We start from the raw sequence: 25,403 nt of genomic DNA, 5'->3' as shown, positions 1-25,403 counted from the left end.
GTCAAAGGTCAAAGGGCTATGTATGTAAGAGAGTTGGGGTTTTCTTGACCTTGTCAGGTGCACAGTCCAGGTGATATTAAGCTACAGTTACAGGAAATGATTGAAGAGAGGAGAAACTGTTTATGTAATCATTTCAGTTTCACAGCAAAAGTTCAGTTTAAATCACATAGTGAACAAATTCATCTGTGAAAGTGTAATTCTACTAATATGCGCAGCTTCAGCAAACATTTAAAACTCGTGCACAAAAAAATAATCAGACTCCTGCTTTAAACATAAGATGGTTTTGCAGTGTTTTGGGGTGATTTTTATTGCTCTGTTTCACTTCAGTTCCTTTCAATCAAACCTTTTTTTTTGGATTTTAATTTCTTGATGTTCACATGGCCACCTTGTTGGAGCAAGAGTCCCCAGAAAGTAAATCATTACATCATCACTTTTAAGATAAAGACATGTTTAATGGATAGGGTAGGATTAGGTTTACATTAACCTTTGGGGTATGGGCTAGGTCTCCAGGAAATGAATATATTTCAGTACAATGTGGCCTGAAGTGATGGCAACATCATTCTGTGGGTGGACTCTGGGTGGTTGTGTGTTCATCCCAGCAATGTATTAGTATCAACGCAGCATATATAAGCTGTGTCATGTGCTGTGTTTGTACTTCTTCTTTCCAGCTGTTGCAAGAGAGCATCAGGAAGTATGAATGTAAAGCGATGGATGCTCGTAGTCTGCTTTCTTTGTTCAGGTACAAAATATATCCCAAGTATTTGAGTTATTTTTATGTTCACCTCCACTTTAACTTTCTATTTTCATCCTAGCTTTTGGGACAGCTGAATCGGTGGCAACAAGTGAATGTCAAAAATGTGAGTATGCAACAGTTGCTTACTAAATTTGGATCTTGATCTCTTTTGAATTTTCCCATATTTGGAAATATTAGTTGATGTTTGCTAATTATAAAATTGTATTATTGGAAATCTTATGATTTTTTTTGTAGTGTAGGGAACTTGAAGGGGTAGTAATACAATAGTAATTGAAATATGTTACATTTAATTGCTCAATTTTTGGCTGATAATTGAACATGTATCGTTAATTAAAACTACAAAAAACAGATTCTAAACAATAAATCCTGAACACCAAGATGTTTTTGATTTTTTTAAATTTAAGTTATTCAATTTAGAATTTGCTCACTTGATGAATACACTAAAATCAGACCTTTCATGTGATCAGACACTTGCAGCACATTCGGCAGTGGAGTCGTCCAGCCTTTCCAAGGTTCAGGATTCTATGTGCGTTCCAATTGTCCGTTCACTCTCACCCGGTTGACCCACAACCGGGTTGAATGTGATGTCTCTATACGTCGAGGGAATAATGGATTGCTGGTGCAAGTCGAGATCATCATCAACAAAGTCAGGACTGTTCTGCAGAATGGAAACATCCTTGTGGAGGACCAAAGGTTTGGTCTCTAGATACTGTCTTTGTAAGAAAAAAATATAGCCACAGAAAGAAGCAAACAGTGAAACATGCATGATATAATCACACTTACCTGCTCTGTTCAGCATTCAGTAGTCTATCCCATTCTGTGACAGGCTTCTCAGCTATAAATAATAATAAAAGAAAAAAAACTAGCGGAATTTGTGCAGGCTGTATCCTAGCCATCTTTATATTTTAGATTCTGCATGATTAAATACAGAAAACACAATGCCTACAAGATCTTGATCTCATACATCTAAAAATGTAACTTCAACTTGCTTGTTGGATTATTTATTTGATGATACTCCCCTGAAGTTTTTATGTCATGATTGCTGATGCACCATGATGAAAGTGCTGGCCATGAGTGATGTGACTTTCATGACATTTTATAATACATGAAAACTATTATGCCATGGCTTGTGAAAAGATAGAAGTTTTTTTTTTTTTTTTCCAAACAGTATGCAAACTAATCAACTTCCAAGTAGGCCAAAAATGCATTAGTACAAACTCTTTTATTAATGCGTGTACTAATTGAAATTGTCCAAAATGTCTTGGTATGCTGAAGCATCAAAAGTTCCTTTAACTGGAACTAAGTGGCTGAGCCCAGGGGTGAAAGTAAGCTGGTACTGTCCAGTACTGCGTACCACTAAAAGATTCTGCGCCAGTACACAGTACCTGGAAGAGGGGGAGCAGCTGTCTGCTGTAAAGCCGTCATTCAGAACCAGTCACGGCTGTGCTTTGGGTCAGAATAGATCCACCAGCAATGCGCAGTCTAAAACACGACTTAATTGGTTAATAAAGAGCTTTTTTTCTCATTTTGAATTTTTTCTGAATTGTTCATGCTATGCTGGAGCCTCAGTTCTCTAGCTTCTTTCCCTTCGGAGCTCAACGCTTTTGTATTATTGTGTTTAGCCGGTTAATTGGCCCCCTTCACAGGCAGTATGTAGTGTATTTTAAATGGCAGGCTAGACCCTCCCATTTTGATTGACATCTTATTCGGCCAATCATGTAACTGTCCTTACCATAATAACCTAAAAAAGCTACGCGATGCCCTCTGTTTATTATTGGCTCTGCAAAATCCATTTCTTAACATGATTGGCCGAGTTGTCAATCAAAGTGGGAATGGCTAGTCCAGGGATCTTCAAATCCAGGCCTCAAGGGCCAGTGTCCTGCAGGTTTTAGATGTGTCCCTGATCTAAAACACCTGAATCAAATGGCTAAATTACCTCCTCAGTATGAAGTCAAGTTCTCCAGAGTTCTCCTACTAATGGCTTCTATATTTGACTCAGGTGTGTTGAAGCAGAGACACATCTAAAAGTTGCAGGACACCAGCCCTGGAGGCCTGGATTTTAGGATCCCTGTACTAGCCTGCCACATAAAAGGCACTACATATGTCCCTTTGACAGGACGTGGCCAGTCATCAGGCTACAACAGGGGTTTTTCAGAGCCAATAGTAACCAGAGGGCGTCACATAGTTTTTTCAGGTGATTTTGGTGCGGCCAGGTTAACAGGTTAATGTCTGTCTGCTAGATACAAAATATTCCAATTAAAAGCAAAGCAAGATTAACTAATTGTGTTTCTTGTTATTCTGCTCAGTTTCAACAACAGAGCAAAGCTTGAAAACACTGCTTATAAGATTTATTTGAGATTTAATTTACGCTACGTGAGAGTGCATTCACCTGCAAAACACAGTGTTTGCCAAGGGGATTGAGGTTTGAGTAAGTTTGGTGATTATTTCTTTCCAGAAGTTTTGCATTAGTGGACAGAGCCAGAATGTGAGAAGGTGGTCATCAGTTATGTTAAGTGTACAGTGTGTTCAAACATCCCAGTTCCTTAACAATTGAAAAATATATATTCCACATTGTCAAGTGATTCTTATTTCTGCCTTATACAATGCAGTCAGACAAGTACCATTCTCCTGGCAACCACCAAACCCAGACTTGTCTATCAGATTGCCAGATGGAGACGCACAACTTATCGCTCCAGATAACACGTCTCTAGTGCTCTAGAGTCCAGTGTTGGCATGCTTTCACCACTGCGCGCTTTGCATTGTGTTTGTTGACATAAAGCTTGGATGCTGCTGTTTGGCCCTGGAAAACCATTTCATGAAACTCTCTACACACTGTTCTTGAGCTAATCTGAAGGCGACATAAAGTTTGGAGGTCTGGACAACTGGACTTGTTGCACAGATGATATCCTATCACGGTACCACGTTGGAATTCACTGAGCTCCTGAGAGCGACCCATTCTTTCATAAATGTTTGTAGAAGCCGTCTGCATTCCTAGGTGCTTGATTTTATACACCCGTGGCCATGGAAGTGACTGGAACACCTGAATTAAATGATTTAGTATGCCTCTTACAACTTAAGTTGCAGAAATTGCCTTGGTGAAAGGTTTTCTGAAGAGATTTCAACAAATGAAATTCTGTGCCACAACCCACAGGCTGAGCTCCTCCTTTCCTTCAACTTTGGCATAAAAACATTCACTGATACTTGAGTGGTTTGTTGTGGAAAGCACATTTGGCAAAGTCTTAATTTTGACTATTCCAGCTTTCTAAGTTATAATTAGATATATGCATTTTTGCTGTCATCAGTTTTATGATCATGATTAACACTACTGACTTTGGTACTGCACGTTACCATTTATTTTTTTCTCAGACTGTGATTTACACACATTACAGTAGATGAGTCATAAAGAAGAGGCTTCTCTTTGCCTTTTTGTTTACAGTGTTTCTCTTCCGTACGACCACACCTATGAGAATATTTTTCAGTATGGCATCTACACAAGACTGAGGAGCTCGTTGCTCCCTCTGACTGTCACCTGGCACACTGTACCTGCAGGAATAGACACTCTTTGGGTGAGAACAGCCATATTCATCAGGAAATCTTAAATGTAGACAAATATATACATATATTACATGCACTATAAATTACTACATCACCTGAACTTTCCATGCATTCCTGCTAAGGTGGAGCTGGGGCAGGAGCTGAGCACTGACATGACCGGACTATGTGGAAAGCACAACGTAATAGGTAATTGTTCTAATAGTTTCAATACTGTGATTGTACCGTAAACAGCAGTACTAAATTTATTAATAACAAAAGTATGGGTGGTTGAGAAATTAATCTTGTAGTGGTTATTATTAACCATAACTGACTAAAATCTGTAACTGAGACATGTTTGTTGATCTGCTAGGTACAAGGTGAAAATCAAAAAAATCAAATGAGTGTAAATTCAATGCAAAGTGGGTGAACCTATATTATGATGGTTACTTTCTTACAGAAAGTTTTGTTTTTATAAATATGGCATTTGTTTACATAGAGTCTGCTGTAAGAACTTTTTTTTTTTTTTAATTTAAGGCAATGAGCAGCAGCTGATCAGAGAGAGTGTGCTTACTGACAGCACGTGTCACATCAGAGATCCCGTCTCTGCTCCTAATCCAGTAAGTCCAACTTCTTGGAGAAGTCAGAAGAAATCGTTACAGTTTCAATAAAAATGCAACTGGAACCATTACAAATAATGAAAGCAGAATTATAAACAACTTCAATAACGTGACCAACAATAACCACACGGTACAACCACATACAACGACAACAACCATTAATAACAGAAAAAACAATAGATAAAGACATTAAATATGAAATAACTATACCATACACTGTGCTCAAAGTAAATGAAGAGAAATATAAAATTAATATCAAAACAACATGTTTCAATAATATACCCCCTCAACTATAAAGCTATAAAAAGTGTACTAATGTCTTGTAAAGCTCAGATACTAAATGGCACATGGAGTTGGCAAGCAACTTCATCATAACAATCTGAAAAAATTGGGGCTTGACCTGTCTGAACATTACATGATCTGATTTGTGTCTTCTGATTGGTAAGCTCTTTGGGCATTTAGAGGTTTTTGGAAGCAGCTCAGTGTCTGTGTTAGCAAGGTTAGGAGTGAAAGCATTTGATCACTTCATTGAGAACTTTGACTTGATATTATTATAAGTTACATTTCACGATCACCGAATTTTTGGTGAGTAACATTTGGGACTCTCTCCAATCAGCTGTACTTACAAACACCTGTTCAGCCAGAGCGCCTGCGCTTCCAATTGTGTGACTGCTTTCAGATGCCGGTAGAACTGCAACCACAAATGACAGAGCAATAATTCTTTTTGCATAAACAACCGAAGAATTTAAACTCACATGCCATGCAGCCAACAGGTCCCATAGCACTGAATCCTTCCCCTAATGGGTTTGCAGAAATTGCGTAAAAAGCACTAGCAACAAAACATACTCCATGCACTTTTTCATTCATTCATTAGCACACACAGCTATGGCATTTCTATATCTAGCATATTATGAAGATACAAAAGACACTTTCTGTAGTTACTTTCCTACATACATAATATTAAAATTATGGTTATGGAGATTCTATTTATACATAGTGAGTTGAAGTATTCCACAAGATGGTACTACAACATGTATAAATGTAAAGATATGGTCTGGCGAACTTGTTCTATTTTAGGTTATAAAGGGTTTAATTATTTCGATGTTCTTGCAGGTATGCAAAGAATTCTTCTCCCACATCATCGGTTTTCCACAGTTAAGTTTGCTTCATTACCTCAAACTCTGTTACAAGAACATTTACAGCTATGAAGACAGCAAATATATCAGCTGTGCTTACTTCAAAGAGATTGCACAACTTGTTGGAAAAAGGGGAGCTTTCTCGAGCAAATGGAGATCCATAACCAAATGCAGTAAGTGATCTTTAAACAAATTTGGTCATCTGGAAAAAAGTTCAAGTTAGTCATGTGAAGTCAATTTTTATTTCAATTGAGAATTGAGAATCAGTGATGTAATATTTGCTTTTTTGCTGATGAATGTAGGTCAGCCAACTTGTCCTGGAAACCTGGTTTATGAAGAAGAAGGTGCAGCCTTTGTTCCCAGCTGCTCCAACCCCAACCTGCAGATCTCCAACCACGATATCTCCAGCTCCTGTGTTTGCCCAGAGGGTGAGCAGATTTTCACATGCATTTAGCAGGTAAAATAAAAAATGTGGCTTTTTAAAAAAAACTTTGTTAAAGGTTTTACTGAACATGTGTGTAGGCACGGTGCTTAATGACCACTTGTATGGCTTCCACTGTGTGAATCCGGCCAGTTGCCCCTGTGTATTTGCTGGTCAGACGTACTTAACTGGACAGAAACGTAGCAGCAAGTGTCAGTCATGGTAAGTAGACAGAAAAAAGTCTTTATATAAGATGTGATAAAAAAAATTCAAGTGGTTTATATAAATAAAAATACATACCTAAATTAGTGGCAGGTCAGCAGTGTTTTGAATAGTACTGCTATTTTTAGGCTGCTCAGTTGAAGTTGCTCTGGTATACTCCAGTATTTACTCCAGTGTGCGACTCATCAGTTTCATATTCATTTTGTCAAAGTGAACAAATTCAAAGGGACGGAAATTTTGTGGATTCAGCAGAAATTGTGGACTCTTACCAAAACTGCAATTATTGAAATTATGTATAGTTTTTAATTTTCCTTAAATTTCATATCACGGATGTATTTTCCAATCATTCATTTCCAATTTAGATCAAGCAAATTTTTATTTAACCTTTCTCTCTCTTAAATCTGTCCTGAGTTTGTGTGAAGGTGGAAAGTGGCGTTGCTCTGAAAACTTATGCCCAACAAAATGTCTAATCGAAGGACAATTTGTGACAACTTTTGATGGGAAACAATATGTCATCCCTGGTAAATGTACATATCTAGCATTACAGGTAATCTGTCCTCCTCCCCATCATCTAATGTGGATCTGTGCTCTTGTGTAACTGGTTAGTGGTAATAACTGCTTTGTTATTTGCAGTATCTCAACTTGAGAGTAGTAATCCAGTTTTCTGATAAGGACGTGTCCCTGGAAAAAGTTGTTCTTCACCATTACCAGGTACACTAAACACTGACTTCAAAACAAGCAGAATGCACCTGAATATGAATCATTTTCTTTTGGAATTTTTCAGGAAACCTATACGTTCACAAACAACAAGGTGACATTTGGAGATCAAGAGATTAATGAGTTCTATCAGTCTGGTAAGTCAAATTAAAGGGTGATGAACTCTATGGTTTTACACATCAGGACATATTAAAAATCATTTGGTCCACACCAGCTCTTAAAATTAGGCAAATACAACCTCAGATAAACTGCACAGATGACACATGGCACTATGTCATTATTTATTTAGCAATAAATAAGCCAAAAAGTAAAGGAAATATGTGAAAACTAAGTAAACCCTTTTTCAGAACTGCTGTCCAATAGCCAAAGTTTGGCCAAAACTGGGTCATTCAACAGGACAGTGGTCCCAAGAATGGCAGTAAATCTATAATAGAATGGATAAAAATGAAAAGAAGCAAGGTGTTGCCTGTGTAGGCTGTTAATCATCCAGATCATGGTAGTCTGGAGCTTGAAAAAGGTGACTGGACTTCTTTAAATTTCTTGAACATTTCACTTTTCATCTGAAAGGTTTCTTCAGTTCTAAAACAAAATAGTGGTGAGATCCAGGTATTTGAACCCAGCAGACATTCCTTTGGAGGTGGTTGTTCACCCACTATTGTTCATGTGCATAAATACACGAGCCAATAAAGGCATGGGTTATTACATTCAGGAGGTTTTGGGTGAGACACCCCCTCCGACCCGTCCACTCTATAACAAGGCCTATTTAGGTCAGCTGAAGGAAAATATAAATAGGAGTTGAGGTGCCTGGGAATGGGGCTCAGGACTGCATTGTAGATGCGGAACAGTGTTGTAAGCCTCCACCACTGTTCAGTGGTGGTTTTTCACAGTGGACATAGGTGGCTTCTTTTACTCCTCTTTCCTCTATCTGTCTTCCCAGTCCAAAATGTGAACGTTGGCATCCTTGGAAGAATCTTTTTTATCCTTCAGGTGCAGATGTACAGCTGTGGTTTGTCCTGTTGAGGTGGCTCTTTGTTATGCCATGAGTTTGTGAAGTAGCTTTTGGTTGCTACAATATGGAGGCCTTCTTTTCTTGAATAGTGAGGTTGGATGGAAGAATTCTTGATCCCCTTGACTAGCACATCCTCTTCTGGTTTAGTGAGGACCCTGTCTGACCATTTCCCTTGGCTATATTTGATTGTAGTGTCTTTCCCTTTGCATCCAGATGGTTTGTGTATTGACTCTGAATGGAAGGTTCTTATTTACAGTGTTAAGAATTTCTAGAGTTGTCTTTCTTTGCCTTTAATATATTGTACCAGCTGAGCCTTGTCCACAAGCTTAGAAACTTAGACTCAAGGTGTTGGAACAGCCCAGTCAAAGTCCAGATCTCCTTATTTAAATACTGTGGTTGCAACTTAAGGGAGCTGTGCATAAATGTACTGAAGCAATGTGAGTGGACCAAAATTCCTCACATACAGTACAAAGAAAAATATAAATTTACTGCTGCACACAACTTCTGCATTTTGACATGTTTCTTTGTTAAATAATGACAAATGATAATGTGTGCTGTATTTATACTGATAAGGACTACATTTTTTTATTGTTATTATTACATTCTGAAAGAAAAACCTTAGAACTGACAGAGGGTGTGCTCTCATTTTAAGATGACTGTGTATTTCATTGTACCTTCCATACCTGTTACCTTGCAGATCATGCTCAAGTTTTCTGGCAGACATCTATGTATGTTCAAGTCAAGACATCCACTGATATTAAGATCCAAGTCCAGATGTCTCCTGAAATCCAGCTCTACATCTCTGCTCCTAAAAAACACAAAGACATAATTTCAGGTTAGAAAAAGAAACATTCAATATACATCAAAAGCATCACTGGTGGCATGATCCAGTTTTATCACTGTGTCGTTCAGGTCTTTGTGGCAACAGCAACGGTGACAGCACAGACGACTTCACCACCAGCAGCGGCATCATCGAGAACTCAGCAGAACATTTTGCTCTGTCCTGGAGTATGGGTGCCTGCGCAGTGAACATTCCCAACACCTGCATAAACACTCACAACGGTACCAGCTAATGATGTAAAGGCAGCTGCTACCAAATCTTGAATTGTTCAGACTGGTATGGAGGTTATATTTGCTGTCTATGCCAAGGTTCAGCAACGTGGAAGGTAGGTAGTGGACCGCAATGCAGGACTTTAGGAGACAAGCTTTAAACACAAGAACCTGAGGTAAACAGAGAAAATACACACAACTTAATTAGGGAGATAGGACACAGCTGGGGAAAACAGTACACAGGTGAACAGAATCTAACTACGCACACAAGACTTGCAAAATAAAACTGGAACCACAACAACACTGAGACCAACGCCAAGATTCAAAGTTGACGCAGACATGAAAAGATGCAGACAAGACAGCAGGGATAGAAAAGAAATTACAAAAGGGAAACCAAGCAATCATGGAGACAGGACACAGATCAGAGGGACTTGGGGACATGACTGGGGAAACAGAGGTCCAAAATTTAACTAAATATTACATAACCAAGAATATGAACTATAATACCAACAGAGACCATAAACAGTGGATAGAAGTGACCAAGGAAAATAGCAACCTAAGAATTACAAAAGGAGCCAAACTAAACAGGAAAGATCCTCAAAACCAAAAAGAACATAAACACCAGGATCATGACAATCTATACTAACAACAAATTAGATTTTGTCTTACATAGTCTAGATACTACATAGATGGTTTCAACAGGCCAAACAGGATGAGATAACTCTGCCTTATCCCATAATGCACTTTGATAGTGGAAGGTGGTCACAGGTAATTAACAGATTTAAAATTCTAATTTACTCTCAAGTTTGTGTCTTCAGTTTAAACAGATGTTATTATTTTTCCTTAGACCTTGATCCATTTGTAGTAATAAATGAAAAATAAATCTTGTAAATGTATTATTGGTTGCATATTATATGAATTTTAAGAAACATATGTCGAAAGGAAACCATTTTAATAAACTAGGCTGTGTGCTTCTGTGAGATGAAGTAAAACTATTTTTCTGTAAGATATTTTCTCAATAATCTTTTTTTTTATTCTAGAAATGTTCGCTGATGAAAAGTGCTCCGTGCTATACAACCCAACTGGAATATTTTCCACATGCCTTAGACATATCCCTGCTGAACAATACCACGCAGTAAGAAGACATTTTGGTTTGTTGAAAAAAATTTTTTTCAACTAAGGTTGAAAAATCTCTGTTAAAATCCAACTGATTTTTATTTGTAGGCTTGTATCCAAAGAACCTGTAACTGTGGTAGCAATGTGGCGAGCTGCTTGTGTGTTGCTCTGGGCAGCTATGCCAAAGCTTGTGCAAGTCTCGGGGTTTTAGTTGGTGACTGGAGAAAAGCTACCAACTGCAGTAAGTTCAGGTTTTACAAACATTCCACAAGCGCACTGTTTACTTTCTTCTGCTGCAATCTTCCCACTCTTTTGCTCACAGTTTACTGAAGAGTGATCATTTCAGTATTAAGTGAGATATTTTTCATTTAAAATAACTCTAAACCATTATATATCAACAGTAGAGCAAAGTTTCTCACTTAGTCACCTGCTGTGGTAAATCAACCACCAAATGTGGAAGTTAAGATGAATGAAAAAGTCACATTTAAAAAGTGATGTAAGCAGCTGTGGTATTCAGGCTAATCACTGTAGCTGTTACATCACAGGTCCAACATGTCCAAAGAACCAAGAGTTCTTCAATGACATACAACCATTCAACCGTACATGCCGCTCCCTCTCTGGATCTAACCCTGTCTTTGAGGTTGATGATGCTCCTGTGGAGGGCTGTGGCTGCCCAGAAGGAACATACCTGAACCAAGAAAACACCTGTACACCAAAGGCAGACTGTGTATGTCATCACCATGGTGGTATAACACCTCCAGGGCCTGTTGTTATCAATGGAAGACAATGGTGAGCTGATTGTTTTTTTTTTAAATTAAAGCCATAACTATGCCTGCTCTGCATTTTTGCAGTAGCATACATTTGCTCTGGATAAGCCCGCTTTAGTTTTCAGAACTACGGATAGCTCCACCACCTTTGGAACTGCTCCATGGAAAGGGAAGCGATGGACCTTCAGCACCGCGGATAGCGCCAGCTCGGCGGACACCACAATGGCGCGCTGGTACCACGGACAGCGCCAAATGCTCAGCCCACAGAGCCACGCTGGTACCACGGACAGCGCCAGTGTCTGTAACAGCTCTGGTTGCTGGTAATGTGACTCTGGAGGCCTCACTTCAGCATAACCTGCCATGAATATTAATCCTAATGTCTCTGGCCACAATATCCTGTTGTCTTTAGGGTGAATAATATGCCTCCCTGTGATTTACTCAATCATGAAGCCCAAGAAATTGCTATTCTGTTTTGAATGAGATAAAGGCGGTCAGTCAGGTGGGCTCTCAGTTCCAAAAAGGTTCATTTATATAGATTCCCAACTATGCCTGTTCTGCATTTTTGCAGTAGCATACATTTGCTCTGGATACGCCTGCTTTAGTTTTCAGAACCACGGATAGCTCCACTACCTTTGGAACTGCTCCATGGACAGGGAAGCAATGAACCTTCAGCACCGCGGATAGCGCCAGCTCTGCGGACACCACAATGGCGCGCTGGTGCCACGGACAGCGCCAAATGTTCAGCCCACAGAACCACGCTGGTACCACGGACAGCGCCAAATGTTCAGCCCACAGAGCCGCGCTGGTTCCACGGACAGTGCCAGTGGCTGTAACAGCTAAAAAGATAAAAAGATAGATTATCATTTATCTAAATATCTTGCTTTTGTGTCTTGCAGCCTCTGCAACAATGGAAAACTGACTTGTTCCAAGGATTGTGGTAAATCAATATTCTTCTGCTGTAGTCCCAAGAAAAATAATAACTGACAATTTATCCACAGGTTTAATATTGTCTGTGATGTGACTTTGCACTGTAATGCAGTAAAATGTCATACCATCACAAACCATGCAATCCATCCATGCATGCACCCTGTTATAGTAGTAATTCTGCTTGATGATAAATGGTGAGTTCAGAATGACAGATCCGCCTCATAATGTCCTATCAGGGATACCTTGTAAGTAAATGAACCTGGGCATCCAGGCGGAAGCCATTGAAGTCTTTGCTCATTAATAACTGAAGAATGTTTCAGCCTACACTAACCAAACTTCATCGGCAGATAGCTTATAACCAAACCAAGGTCAGGGTTGTATACAAGGTCACTGGGATAAAATGTCAATGGTCTAGCTCATATAGGCGGAGTACTTGTTTACTAATTATTCTACTTAAACTCTACATTAAAAAAATAAGTTAAATTAATTATTATTATGTTTTATTTCTTAAATTATTTCATCAGGATGCAGGAAAGGGAAGTTTTGTGTGCAATGCTCAGAGAACCCAGTTCCAACAGCTCTGAGAACTTGTGACAGTCTCAGCAAACCACTGGTAGGTCAAAGGATCCTAATTTTATAGCTTGCCATTATCATTATTGTTGGCCAAAAAAAAAAAAGAGTAATTGACTATTCTATTAATTCTATTGATTATTTCATGGATTACTTGAGTAATGGATAAAAAATACTTTTGATACTTTTGGTATTTAACAGTTAATCGGCACATTTTAACCTTCGTACTGCAGTTTTTTGCTGTGTGTCAAAAAGATTTTGTTTCGCTCCACCTGAACTCCCCATCTCTAACTGCAGACAGACTGCACGTAAAACAGCTGTCTGCTGCTGTTGTGTTATCAGTCTCTGGATTTTGAAAAAAAGAAGGGTTTCTGTTAAAAAACTGGGGGCTGCAATAGCGTGATGTTGTCATGCTTTGTATTTTCAAGCATTCTTCTAAACACGTTTCTACTGCAGGCCTATATTTAGTCACTAACCAGTGATTAAAGTATAAAAAAATATTTTGATGGAAAGGCATCTTTCTGATACCAAATGGTTGCTAGTGCCAATAGTGGAGCTCACTGTCAGTATGTCTGCGGTTATAGCAAGCCATTCTGGGAGCTGAAGTAGAGAAAAAAATAACCCAGCACACCAAGCACAACACGAACAGGGCAGAGAGCGGTGGAGTTGGGGAAAAACATGTCAGCGATGAGCCACTTAGTGTTAGGGGCTTGACACATCCATTCATTTCCTATGGAACTTGTGTGATGAAACACCAACCGCTTGCCCTACTCCAACAATTGACTGGCAAAATTCCTGCATATGAAATTTTGAGCTCGTACATGAAGATCTGCACATGCGAGCAGGTGATGCGACACATCAAAGTTGAAAAATGTTCAATTTTAGTCACTGTCACATGGCATTGACAAGATTAGCCACAGATACCGACTATAATAAGGATAATAAGGAATGAATGAATGAAGTTTTATTGCCATGTGGGTGAACAAGTTCACACATTGGAAATTGCAGTTACAGAACACCATCCAAATACACAAACACAACACACATAGGGGGATATGTGTCCTTGGGTCATGCAGCCGTTTATTTGCGGCGCTACCTTTGGCAGGAGGAGAAAACAAAACATCATGGGGAAGTTAGGTTAAAAAAAAAGTCATCTGGTACAGTGCTCAAAAGAGCACTGCACCAGGGTCCAAAAAAACCACCTTAGCAAAGCATTTGCACATGTAAAGCAAGGACAGCGGCGGTAGGTGAGGTCAGGTCAGGAGGGGATGCAGACGGAGACGAGAGGTGGGGGCATTGTGGAGCCAGATGCCAGGATCCAGCCAAAACAGTTCGCTGATAGCGGTGGAATTTCATCAGCGGCCGTGATACACCAGACCCAGCTTCACAAATCACAACGCGGAGTGGGGGAGAGAGCAGCCGCACACAGAGCCCTGGAGAGAGATATGGTTGCCAACCCAAGGCCGGCAGGGGAGCCGAATTCCTGATAACAAATGTTGTTTTGGAACAGGCTGCTTGTTTTTCCAACAGCCTTCAGTCTTACTGGGAAACCATTCGAAAATCCAATATTCCAAATTCGTTGATTGCCGTCCTCACTGTGCAGAACCGAACTATATCTCCTGATCTAACCCCTCTCGCCTGCGAGCTCGCTAATCTTGCGGCTCAGGTCCACCAGGCTTTGAGTCTGAGTTTGTACGGCTCTGCTCAGCCCCTCCACCTGGGTCGGCAGCCTCTGCAGATGTCGAACCGCCGTCCAGATTTTCTTAATTTGCCAGTAAAGCAGGTATCCACCGAGCCCAAACAGAGAAGATACTGCTACCAAAAAGCCGAATATGTAGGCGTCTTCCACGTCTTCCACTCCAAGGGCCGAGAAGCACACAGGTCTCCACGAGCTCCAAGAGTCGATGACGTATCCAACCGGGTCTGTTCCACTCGGACACGCAGGCTCCCCTGTCCCGGATCTCATAGTGGAAAAAATTCGATCAATGATGGAGAATGCCCAGTTTGCCAGATCCATGGTTCAATCTTGTTCTTATTCGGACAGTGTGTAAAAGACGCTCTCACAGCAAGCAGCAAGCGGAGAGATGGGGAGGGCAGGGAGAGAGAGATAGTGCGACCGTCTCCGACAAGAGCAGGAAGAGAAGTGGAAGATGAAGGTAACAGTGGTCCCTGTGGTAATTGGACTGGAATTTATTTTAATAATTGGTGCAGTGAGAAACTTTGTATTTTGGTGAATAAACAGGATAATCTGGTTCATTCTAATTTTTACTTATATGTCACTGATTTTCAGCTATAATGCTTACCACAATGCTTGTAACTGATTTATGATTGGATTGTAATGAATCAAAGATTCTTTGTTTTAATTTCTAGGCTGATGACGGGGTCTGTGAGAGTGGCTGTTACTGCCCACGTGATCTATATGAGGATCACTATGGAAATTGTGTATCAAGGGACAACTGTACCTGTATGTACAGCGGTAAAGTCTTCGGGGCAGGAGAGCATATCAAAACCAACTGTAAAAAATGGTAACATAGTGACACTTTAATTCCTTCACTGCATTTTGTTACATTAACTATCATAGTTACATGTTTTTATCTTACAGTGTTTGTGGTCAGGGGCAGTGGGACTGCAAAGATGAGCCGTGTCCCGGGATGTGTCAGGTTTATGGAAATGGACAATACCTGACCTTTGACTCTAAATGGTATCGCTTTAGTGGACACTGTCAGTATACCCTTGTAGAGGTGAGACCTAATATATATAAAATTTGTTTGTTTGTTTGTTTTTTTGTTTTTTTTTTATACATTTTATGATTTGTGGGTAAGTAAACAGCTGAACTCTTCCCCAGATTTGGAGCATGATCCTTAAGGTTTAGTCAGAGTTTAGAGTAACCAACCAGCTGATTGGTAGAATGATTTTTGGTTTTTGTTGTTTTTTTAGCATATGTAGGATTTATAAAAAACTACTGCGATTATTTCAAAGTACAGCTCTTCATTGACAAAATGCCAAGTACTAGATTGTTTGCAGCACAGTGTTATTTACTGTACATGTCTTTTATTCAGGATTACTGTGGATGTGGAAATGGCACCTTTTCTGTCAGAGTGGAGAGTGTACCCTGCTGTGACGAGGCACTCACCTGCTCTCGCTCCATCGTCCTGGACCTGCAAGTTTGTAACTTTATCTGTCGTGAATTTGCAGACCAAGTAGAATTATTATTATTTACTTATTTATTTATATAAAAACAATGCTATAGACTGATTTTTCAGACTTTTTCAGTCTTCACTCACAGTGGCTCTCATTAAGTGAAGAATACTTGAGCTTGTCCATTATAACTTCTATCTTTCACCTGTTAAGGGCAAAGTCACCCTGACACTGAGTGACATGAAGGTGACCAGTAGCATGGAGCAAGGCTGGGCTCTGCAGGAAAATTCACTTTACACTATTGACAGTGTGGGACTCTATATCATCGTGTCAGTGCCAAGGAGTGGGATAACTCTCATTTGGGACAAACACACACGACTCACCATAAAGCTACATGAAAACTGGAGGGTGAGTGATGGGAATGTGTACATTTCATTATTTATTGACAGAATATTTTACTGGAAGTCGCACATGGTAATGTTAAAATTGTCTATATTTGAATTGGCTCCATGTTGTAGAACAAGTGTGAAAAATTCTGTTTTTATCCTGCAGAACAAAGTTTGTGGCCTGTGTGGGGATTTTGACTCCAATGAGATGAATGACCTGCAGATAAGTGGCTCAGCAGGTGAATAGGTCTCCACTGTTTTTTCATGCAGTGATACTTTATTAAGTTGTATAAAAAAAATTTTTTTAAATGCTTTAAAAACATCTGTTTTCAGTGGAGTCCAGCCCCATGGTCTTTGGGAACAGCTGGAAGGCATCCACTCCTCCCTGTTCTGATGTGACCGCTGATATATTTCCATGTGACCGCAACTCCTACTGCTCAGCCTGGGCCCAGCGGCGCTGCATGATTATTAAAGGAGATGTTTTCAGAGACTGTCACTTAAAAGTATGCACTTTACATATTTAATAAACACAATAGAAACATTTTTTATTTTATGTTTTTCCTTTTTAGTTACTCTGGCTATCATACCATATACAAAACATTTTATTAAAACTCTGTATGGGATCTTTTCCAATCCCCAGGTGGACCCAGATCCCTACTACCAGGCCTGTTTGCTGGAGTCCTGCTCCTGTGAGTTTGAAGGGAAGTTCCTGGGCTTCTGCACCGCTGTGGCAGCTTATGCAGAGGCCTGCAGTGACCAGGATGTCTGCATAAAGTGGAGAACGCCTGATCTTTGTCGTAAGTTAAGACCATTTTTTTCCCACATGCACTTAGTTTTACGTAACCTCTGAACCTATTTTCTTGGTAGCTGGGAATTAGCTGAAATATGATACATTTTCTTGAAAAAAACTTGAACTATATGGCACATACATTTCAAACAGTTTGGATATAAGAATCTTCATTTTTGAATAGCAAAATGATAATCTGTTATCATTTAACCCACTGAAATATTCATCTTGCATAAATACCAGCAATTTACTGTGACTACTACAACAAGCCTGGACAGAGTATTTGGCACTATGAAGCCTGCGGTAAGATGAGAACCTGCGGCAAAAGAACTGACCTCAGTCACAAGCTGGAAGGTAACAAAACTTTTTGCTGCTGATATAATACTGAAATATGCTATGGAAAAAAAAAAACATCAATTCAGTTCAATTGTATTTATATACCACCAAATCACAACCAACAACCTCTAATTTTCTACTTCTAAATTTAGATAACACTGAAGTTCGGCTTGCCCCCACAAATCTTAGACACATGGTGTCTGACCAGATGCTTACTTTGGATGGCATTACCTTGGCCTCCAGTAACACTGTGATAAAACTTGGAGTCATATATGTAGGACTGCTTTTTTTGTATTTGTGCAATATTTCTAAAGATAGAAACATCCTGTCTCAGAGTGATGCTGAAAAAAATAATTCATCCATTTATTACTTCTAGGCGTGGTGGTTAGCACTGCTGCCTCACATCAAGAAGGTCCTATGTTCGATTCCACCTTGGCCTGGGCCTTTCTGTGTGGAGTTTGCATGTTGTCCTCGTGTTTGCGTTTGTTTTCTCTGGGTCATCCAGTTTCCTCCCACAGTCCAAAGACATGCAGTTACTGGGGTTAGGTGATTCCAAATTGCCCATAGGTGTGAATGGTTGTCTGTCTCTCTGTGTTGGCCCTTCGACAGGCTGGCAACCTGTACAGGGTGTTCCCTGCCTCTTGCCCTAAATCAGCTGGGATAGGCTCCATTTCTTTCTTTTTTTTTTTTTTGTAATTACAGCCTTTGTTGTATTAAAGCTTCTGTAGCCCCTTAACTGGCAAGGGCCCGGTGACGGGCCGTTTGTAGTCCCTTTTATATGGCAGGCTAGACCCTCCCATTTTTATTGACACGTCATTCAGCCAATCATGTAACTGGCTGCACCAAATCACCTGACAAAGCTACGTGACGCCCTCTGAGTATTATTGGCTCTGGGAAACCCATTTCTTAACATGATTGGCCGAATGAGGTGTCAGTCAAAATGGGCGGGTCTAGCCTGCCATATAAATGCACTTCATTCGGCCCGCGGACCAGACGCAGCCGATTAATAGGCTATGAAATGGGTTGTTCAGAGCCAATAATAACCAGAGGGTGTTATGTAGTTGTTTCAGGTGATTTTATTTGCTGCCAGTTAAGGGGTTAAGCCACTGGGGCCCAGAAAATGAAACATTCTATATTTATTCTTGGAAAAGGCTGTTACCCCAGATGTCCAAAGGTCGCTCCATACTATGATGAGAACAGTGGAGAATGCACCACATTGAGGAGCTGCTCTTGTTATTTCAATGACTCGATTGTACAAGCTGGACACGTGGTGAAAATAAACTCTACTGAGTGGTAAGCTGACACATTCACAGTATATATGGTATGTCGGACATACATTTTTGGTATAATTAGCTAGTATTACATTTGAGATGAGAATTACACCTGGATATTTTGTGTTTTTGTGTATTTTCAAGTTTGTGTGAAAACGGAAGAATTAATTGTGGTAAGTTTGAATTGGATTCTTTTATTTTTACATTGTTATTACATTTTTTTTTTTAATCTGTATTAGAAAACATGTAATCATGCTATAATTATCTGTTTTTATGTGCCAGCAAGGGTAAAAGTAAATTAATGGACTCTTGCAGAAGTCACAGTTGTATATAAATATATTAAATTGTTACTGTGGAAGGTTATTGTTGAGCACTGAACATTATGTCCATCTTTGGAGAGCCTTCTATTACGGCTTCTGTATATAAATCACCACTTCTATTCTTACAGCACCTCCACCCACAACTATACCTGTCACCACACCTACAAGTACTCGGAAAACAGCTGCTTCAACTACCATCCAAACAACGGTGCTTACCACTATCATTACGCCAACAGTGACCGCCAACAATATCTCAGCTATAACTGAAACAATGCCAACAATGCCTGCTACGACCTCTCAGTCACAAAGCACTCTTACTTCACCTACTACTACTACACTGGCAACTTCCTCACCTAGCGTAGTAACCTTAACCTCTACAGAAGGACACCAAACATTAGCAACTACCAGGTCACGCACCACACCATCTCCGTCTATGAGTTCTACTTCTTCCCCGACAACTGCTGCTTTGACACAACATACAACAAAAATAAATGGCAGTGAATTCACCACCGAACAGATTGCTACATCACAGTCATCCATAACTCAAACTCTTACCACTGTGCTCACTGTTGGTACGGGATCAACACAAACACAAGCCTCCACATCCCAGTGTAAGTGTTATATATTTGCCATCCATTCTATTACTACGTTATTTGGTGATCCTAGATGTCATTTCCTTAATTGATCTGACTAAGTTTCAGTCTTTTTTAATGTCCAATGTCTTCTGTAATTTTTACCTATCACGCCACCAGTGTGTGAATGTGTCGACCTGAAGAATAAAAAACGCTGGGCTTGTGGTGAGACATGGACAGAGCACTGCTTCTATAAGAGCTGTATAAATGGGAAGATCGTTTTGGCGTCATTAGCTTGTCCAGTGCCTGTAATTCCCAACTGTTCCAGAGGTCAGGTCACGAAGGTCTCAGATGGATGCTGTGAAACATGGAAGTGTGACTGTAAGTGGTTCTAGGATTTTTTTATGTTTCATTTTCTGTTTCTGTTTGATTCTTCATTTATGTAGTACCAATTCACAAAAGTACATATTTCAAGGTACTTGAAAAACCTTAGAGTACTACAGAAAGAAGCCCTCTGAATAACCAGCCATTCTCCTAAGTTAAAGAGAGAAAATGATAGAAAAATGACTAATAGAAAAATAAAAGCTCAGTGATATGTCAGGTACATGCAGCCTTGTAACCAAAGGACCAGACACAGGCAGAAAGAGGACAGAGAGGATACAGTAACAACTTTTGGAGAGAAGTAACAAAGTTCACAGAATAAATAGTGGCATATGAACTGATGGCAACTGAAGTACAAAAGACTGCTTTCATTTCTCAGCAGGTGTTTCACTGAGTTTGTGAATGGGTTTGCATTGCGTCATGGGATTCATTGTCATCTTACAGTCACTTAGCCAGCCAGGCTTTATCACTTCTGCCCACACCAGCAACTGATGTTTGACTAGCTACTGAAGCTAAGTGTTGTTTTCCACCAGTTGTGCTTCCAGCTGACTAAATCTTGTATCCAATGCTATTAAAAGACAAGAGAAGTAACAAAGCATGTGAAACACCTAATGAGACGGTTTTGGAGAGGTGGGAGAAAACTAGAAGCTGTTGCTTAAATAATTAAAGGGAGATAGCAGGATAATGAAATCAGTGCCTTAGTAAAGTCTCTGTGTGGCAATTCAAAGTTAGTTGCTGTATGGAGAAGCATAGTAGGTTATTATTTTAAAAAACAACTAAGAGATTGTTTTCAGGTCTCTCAATTGGGAAATGGCATAATGCTGCATGAGTGGCTCATCAGCCTGCCAAAATTGTGCTTTTCCTTGGATGGTCCAGTTTAAGGAGCGGTAAGGTCTGAAGTTAATTTAACAAACCACCCAAAATAATGGCTTCACAAACCTGTGATCCTGCTTGTCTAAAATAATTTTTTTAAGAGATTTGTTTTTTGCTGCTCGCAGTCAAAATGACTTTTTATTCTTTCCTGTTCTATTCTCAGGTCAGTGTGAGCTGTATGGGGAGGCCCACTATGTTACTTTCCAAGGAGCAAGCTTTGATTTCCTGGAGAGATGTGCCTACATCTTGGTGGAGGAGCATTCACCACGTCATAATCTGACTATTGCCGTGGATAACTCCAAATGTCTGCGGGGTAACAATGGCTCCTGTGTTAAAGACATCATCCTGAGATATCAAAACAATATTGCCAAACTCCGTGTTAACCCACATTTGTCCTCAGTACAGGTAAAATATAATACAGATGATAATAATAATTTTCTGTGGCAGAATATTTTTACTTCTAAACTGTATTCAAGCCTAAATTGCTCCATAGACGGTATATGAAAATATTTCAGTAATAATTTAATCTGGTCTAGGCCTTTCTGAACAATGTGAGGATACAACCACCATATGAAGGAGATGGGGTGAGAGTTGAGACCACAGGGTACATGATGTCAGTTCATCTCCCAAAGATCCGTTCTTATGTCTCCCTCACTCCATCTTACAAGCTGGTGGTCAATCTGGCCATGGAGCACTTCCTCAGCAACACCCAGGGACAATGTGGTGGGTACTGGATAGAAGGTGATGGAGAGGTTTGGCTATATATTCTGAGTGTATATGTGTTATTTGTAGAGTGGAGTCTCAGTTCATAAAAACTCTTAATCCTACAGATTTTGGGGAATTTGTTAACTTGAGTTTATTGCTGTGGCACATTATAAAAATGTCAGCTGCTGTGATTAATTAGCTTGTGCTCTAGTTATATAGTAAACAATAGAAAACAGGATTTTGTAATCCAAAATTAAATATCTAACCTTTAGAGGGTAGACTTGCACAGAATCTGTTCTCACTTCCCAATTCTCCATCCAGGTGTGTGTGGTGGAGCATCATGTATCCGTAGAGGAGGACAGATAGAGGATGACAGCTGCTGTGATAAGACGGCCTATGACTGGGTGTATGTAGATCCTCTGAAGCCAGCCTGTAATTCTGCAAAAACTGATGTCCCCTGTCTTTCTGGGCCAACTTCAGTACCCACTACTCCACCTGTTCCCCCCTGCCCTCTGAGTCCTTTATGTGACCTTCTGCACCACCCGTAAGCTCCACACACTAACACATACTCCTGGCCTGCAGATCGTGTAGGAATAGGTAGTAAAACATGTAGTAAGTGTATACACTGATTAATGTTTATGGTACAAACCTGATGCCTTACTTTTAGATAAGAGCAAGTTCTCTTTGTTGTTTGCTTAATTTTAAGAGTGCGGCATGATTGATTTTTTCCTCAGAGTATTTAAAGCTTGCACCAAACATGTGAACCTAAAGCTTAAGAAGAAGAACTGCAACTTTGATTCATGCATAAACCCAAATGGTTCTTGTTATATTTTGGAACAAGCTGCTGAAGACTGTAAAAATGCAGGTTTCTGTGTTGACTGGAGAGGACTGACTAATGGAACCTGTGGTAGGCAGCTTTTAGTTTCCTTTCTTATAATTAGTAGAGTAAAGCTACTAAATCTGTAATGAATTATTGTCCTGAGGAATTTAATTATCTTTTTGTATAATAGATAAGTATTTCATAAGTTCTTTCTGGAAATGATATTTGCATTAATAACTTCAGTGTCCTTGATCACGTTTCAGATGTGCCGTGTCCACCAGGGCAGGTCTACAGAGAATGTCATAACAAGCAGGATGACTTCTGCCACGGAGGGTAAAAAGACTTTCATCAAACAATGCCCTTATGCATTTCTTTCTCATCTGACTAAAACCAGTGTAGGTCGGTAGGTGGTCTTCATTTCTACTGTTTATGTATTTTCTTGGGTTTGGCTGTTCAGAGTGCATCATCCAGGGGCCTCCCTTGAAATGAACACTGCAGGTTGTTTCTGCCCCATCAGGCTGTTTAGAGCTGGACCTCACTCAGATATCTGTGTGTCTGACTGTTCCTGTGAGTAATGTGGAGGGTGACAAAGTAAACTACAAGATTTTTTTTTAAACTGGTAATTGTGGAATTAAGTGAGTGAAGCACTTTTTTTTTTCCACAGATTGCAAAGGACCAAATGGAGAGCCTAAATTTGTAAGTATCTTTTTACTAGTAAGTTAGATTGATTAAATAATTAAAAATAAAATAAAATATGTATATGGGAAATATTTCTGTACTTTTCTTCCAGCCTGGTGAGGTGTGGCAGTCCAACTGCAACCTGTGCAAATGTAACAACCAGACTCGGACTGAGGAGTGTTTTCCAAAACCTACTGGGCCAGCTCCTCTCTGTGGGCCCACTGAGGCTTTAGTGACCGCCTCCTGCTGTGGTGATCTGATGTGTGGTGAGTTTTTTCAGTGTTAATGGAATGTATGAACAACAAAAATGCTTTTCTTTCTTATTTTACATTGTTAAATTACACTGAAATCTTCAACGCTATCAAATAACTCTTAAAACAAAGTGTTAATTATCAGATTTAATAAGTTGCCACTTTTTCCTTCAGTAACACATTTGTATATTGCGCTGTTCTGAACAAGCTCGATGATGTCATCAGGTTGGATACTGACAGTCTAAGTAAAATGAGGGAATTTTCTATATTAGTTTATTTTTACATGTTTTTCTGTTTTTTTCAACCACAAATTGAAATATTCCAGCTACTGTGGACAGTGCCATCTGATGCATCACTCTATCACTCTCGGAGTGCCGTGACTGCTTTGAAAAACGCTTACGATGGTCCAAATACGATACAGCATAATTCTGTGGTAGCCCTAATTTAAATGTGTTCCTTGAGTTCTTCTGCTACAGAGTCACCAGCGCAGAACTCCAAACACACTTCTTCTTCCTTCATGATTCAGTCCCGATACCACAAACAGATGCCATTGGTTCACCTCTTTTATGAGCCAACATTTGGAAGCAAGAATCAAATCAAAAAATAAAAAATTTAGATTAATTACAGCAAAAATCCACATTTTCACTGGTCCAAAGTGAATTTATTGCGTTGCTCAAGTCGGATATTTCTCTTCCTAAACTGAATTTTCTGAAACTGGTAACTTTAACTGATCTTCTGCAGAATGAACTCTTGGTATTGATTTCTAAAATTTCAGAGCTTCCTTGACTTATTGCTTGTCAATATTTGTTGTTTCTCAGCTAAGAAGATTTGTAGTTATAATGGACAAATATACAAGGTATGTTTTGTCGCTCTAATCTCCTGTCTGTGTATTGGGGAAAGAAAAGTGTTTGTTCTCTCTGTTCAGCCAACTTAACAATGTTTTGTTTTATTTTATGCATTTGCGTGTAGTTGGGAGACAGATGGACAGATGCTGCCCATCCCTGCATGACATTTAGTTGCAGTAAAGAGGGCATTCAGACAGAGACTAAAGTCTGTCCTGCTCAAAGCTGCTCTGAGGTACTGAAAATGCACACAGTGATCCATTAACTAATTGCCATATTTACTTCTGGCTAAAAATGTTTTAAAATGATTATTGTCATCACTTGCTTAGAGTTTGAAAGAATAGAATCAGCAAACAGCTTACAATAAACTGTTTATTTTCCAGGAGGATAGAATTTGGGATGATCTCCACTGCTGCTATACATGTAAGCAAAGTCAGAAAAAAAAAGAAAATTTGCTTTATTACATGATAGATCTACTTTTTTTTCTGCCCCACAGAGTTTAGTGTCATGCTCCATACTGACCCTCTTAGCCACACCCCCAGGGAATCCAGGTGCACTTACACTGTGAACTTCACCGTGTATGAGTTGAGCTACAACCCATCTCAGATAACCAGATCCAAGGCAGCCTCAAAACCATAATACTCTGAAGCTACAAAAGTGGCTTTACTTACACTGTGTACACGCTGTTGTCCACTGGTTACATTTGTCAAGTTAAGACAGCAAATAGTGTTAGAGGCAGACAGCAGAGTTGTTTGATATGGTTGGTGACTTCTCCTCTTGCCTGACTCACTATTGGAGCTACCACGAGGACTAGAAAGCAAGAAGGAGAGACAGAAGCTATTAACTCAAATCGCTGATTTTAGCATAATTCATATTTATTTGATTCAGAAAAGCCAGTGTCTTAAAACCCAAGCTATCCCAATAAATAAAAAGCTGTCTGTTTGTACAATGTATTCACACAATGACAACACGAGTACGATGTACAATTTCTGTGCTCCACACAAAATGTTTCACATAAAATGTAGCCTGAAAATGTGTTTTTTTCTTTCTTTCCTTCATTTTCATTATCACTGCCTCCTGTACCTGTCACCTTCCAACTCCAGGTAAGGAGAGATGCGCTCCCAAGACGTCCAGTATCAACATCACCGTTGACAGATGCAACACTGTCATTCAGATGCCTGTGTGTCAGGGCCAGTGTTCATC

General features: G+C 39.7%; 1 protein-coding gene across 1 annotated transcript; it reads left to right on the top strand.

Annotated features, from left to right (window-relative positions):
• Nucleotides 1–665: 665 nt before the first annotated feature.
• LOC115773329 (mucin-5B-like) lies at nt 666–25,403 on the top strand. The gene is made up of 42 exons (XM_030719990.1): nt 666–739; nt 813–857; nt 1,222–1,447; nt 4,191–4,320; nt 4,432–4,495; nt 4,823–4,905; nt 6,019–6,214; nt 6,344–6,469; nt 6,564–6,684; nt 7,096–7,231; nt 7,318–7,395; nt 7,469–7,538; nt 9,108–9,245; nt 9,323–9,472; nt 10,501–10,595; nt 10,685–10,817; nt 11,122–11,365; nt 12,240–12,280; nt 12,795–12,883; nt 15,211–15,365; nt 15,443–15,581; nt 15,900–16,004; nt 16,192–16,386; nt 16,531–16,603; nt 16,698–16,867; nt 17,005–17,161; nt 17,395–17,505; nt 18,639–18,780; nt 18,903–18,931; nt 19,207–19,689; nt 19,831–20,031; nt 21,068–21,309; nt 21,441–21,627; nt 21,931–22,153; nt 22,344–22,516; nt 22,693–22,762; nt 22,887–22,996; nt 23,094–23,125; nt 23,220–23,373; nt 24,328–24,435; nt 24,584–24,623; nt 25,304–25,403. The coding sequence occupies exons 1-40, from the start codon at nt 694–696 to the stop codon at nt 24,372–24,374; spliced, it is 5,409 nt and encodes a 1,802-aa protein (XP_030575850.1). The 5' UTR covers nt 666–693; the 3' UTR covers nt 24,375–24,435; nt 24,584–24,623; nt 25,304–25,403.

This window comes from Archocentrus centrarchus, chromosome 23 (assembly GCF_007364275.1).
Source record: "Archocentrus centrarchus isolate MPI-CPG fArcCen1 chromosome 23, fArcCen1, whole genome shotgun sequence".
In the NCBI taxonomy this organism is placed as follows: Eukaryota; Metazoa; Chordata; class Actinopteri; order Cichliformes; family Cichlidae; genus Archocentrus; species Archocentrus centrarchus.
This window is presented reverse-complemented; position numbering and strand designations above follow the sequence as displayed.

What these genes read in the sequence shown, in the direction of transcription:
- LOC115773329 (XM_030719990.1), top strand. Translation starts at nt 694, where the DNA reads ATGAATGTAAAGCGATGGATGCTCGTAGTCTGCTTTCTTTGTTCAG. An exon ending in TTGTTCTTCACCATTACCAG is followed by an intron (nt 7,396 to 7,468) that starts GTACACTAAACA and finishes GGAATTTTTCAG; the next exon opens with GAAACCTATACGTTCACAAA. An exon ending in GTCAGTATACCCTTGTAGAG is followed by an intron (nt 15,582 to 15,899) that starts GTGAGACCTAAT and finishes TCTTTTATTCAG; the next exon opens with GATTACTGTGGATGTGGAAA.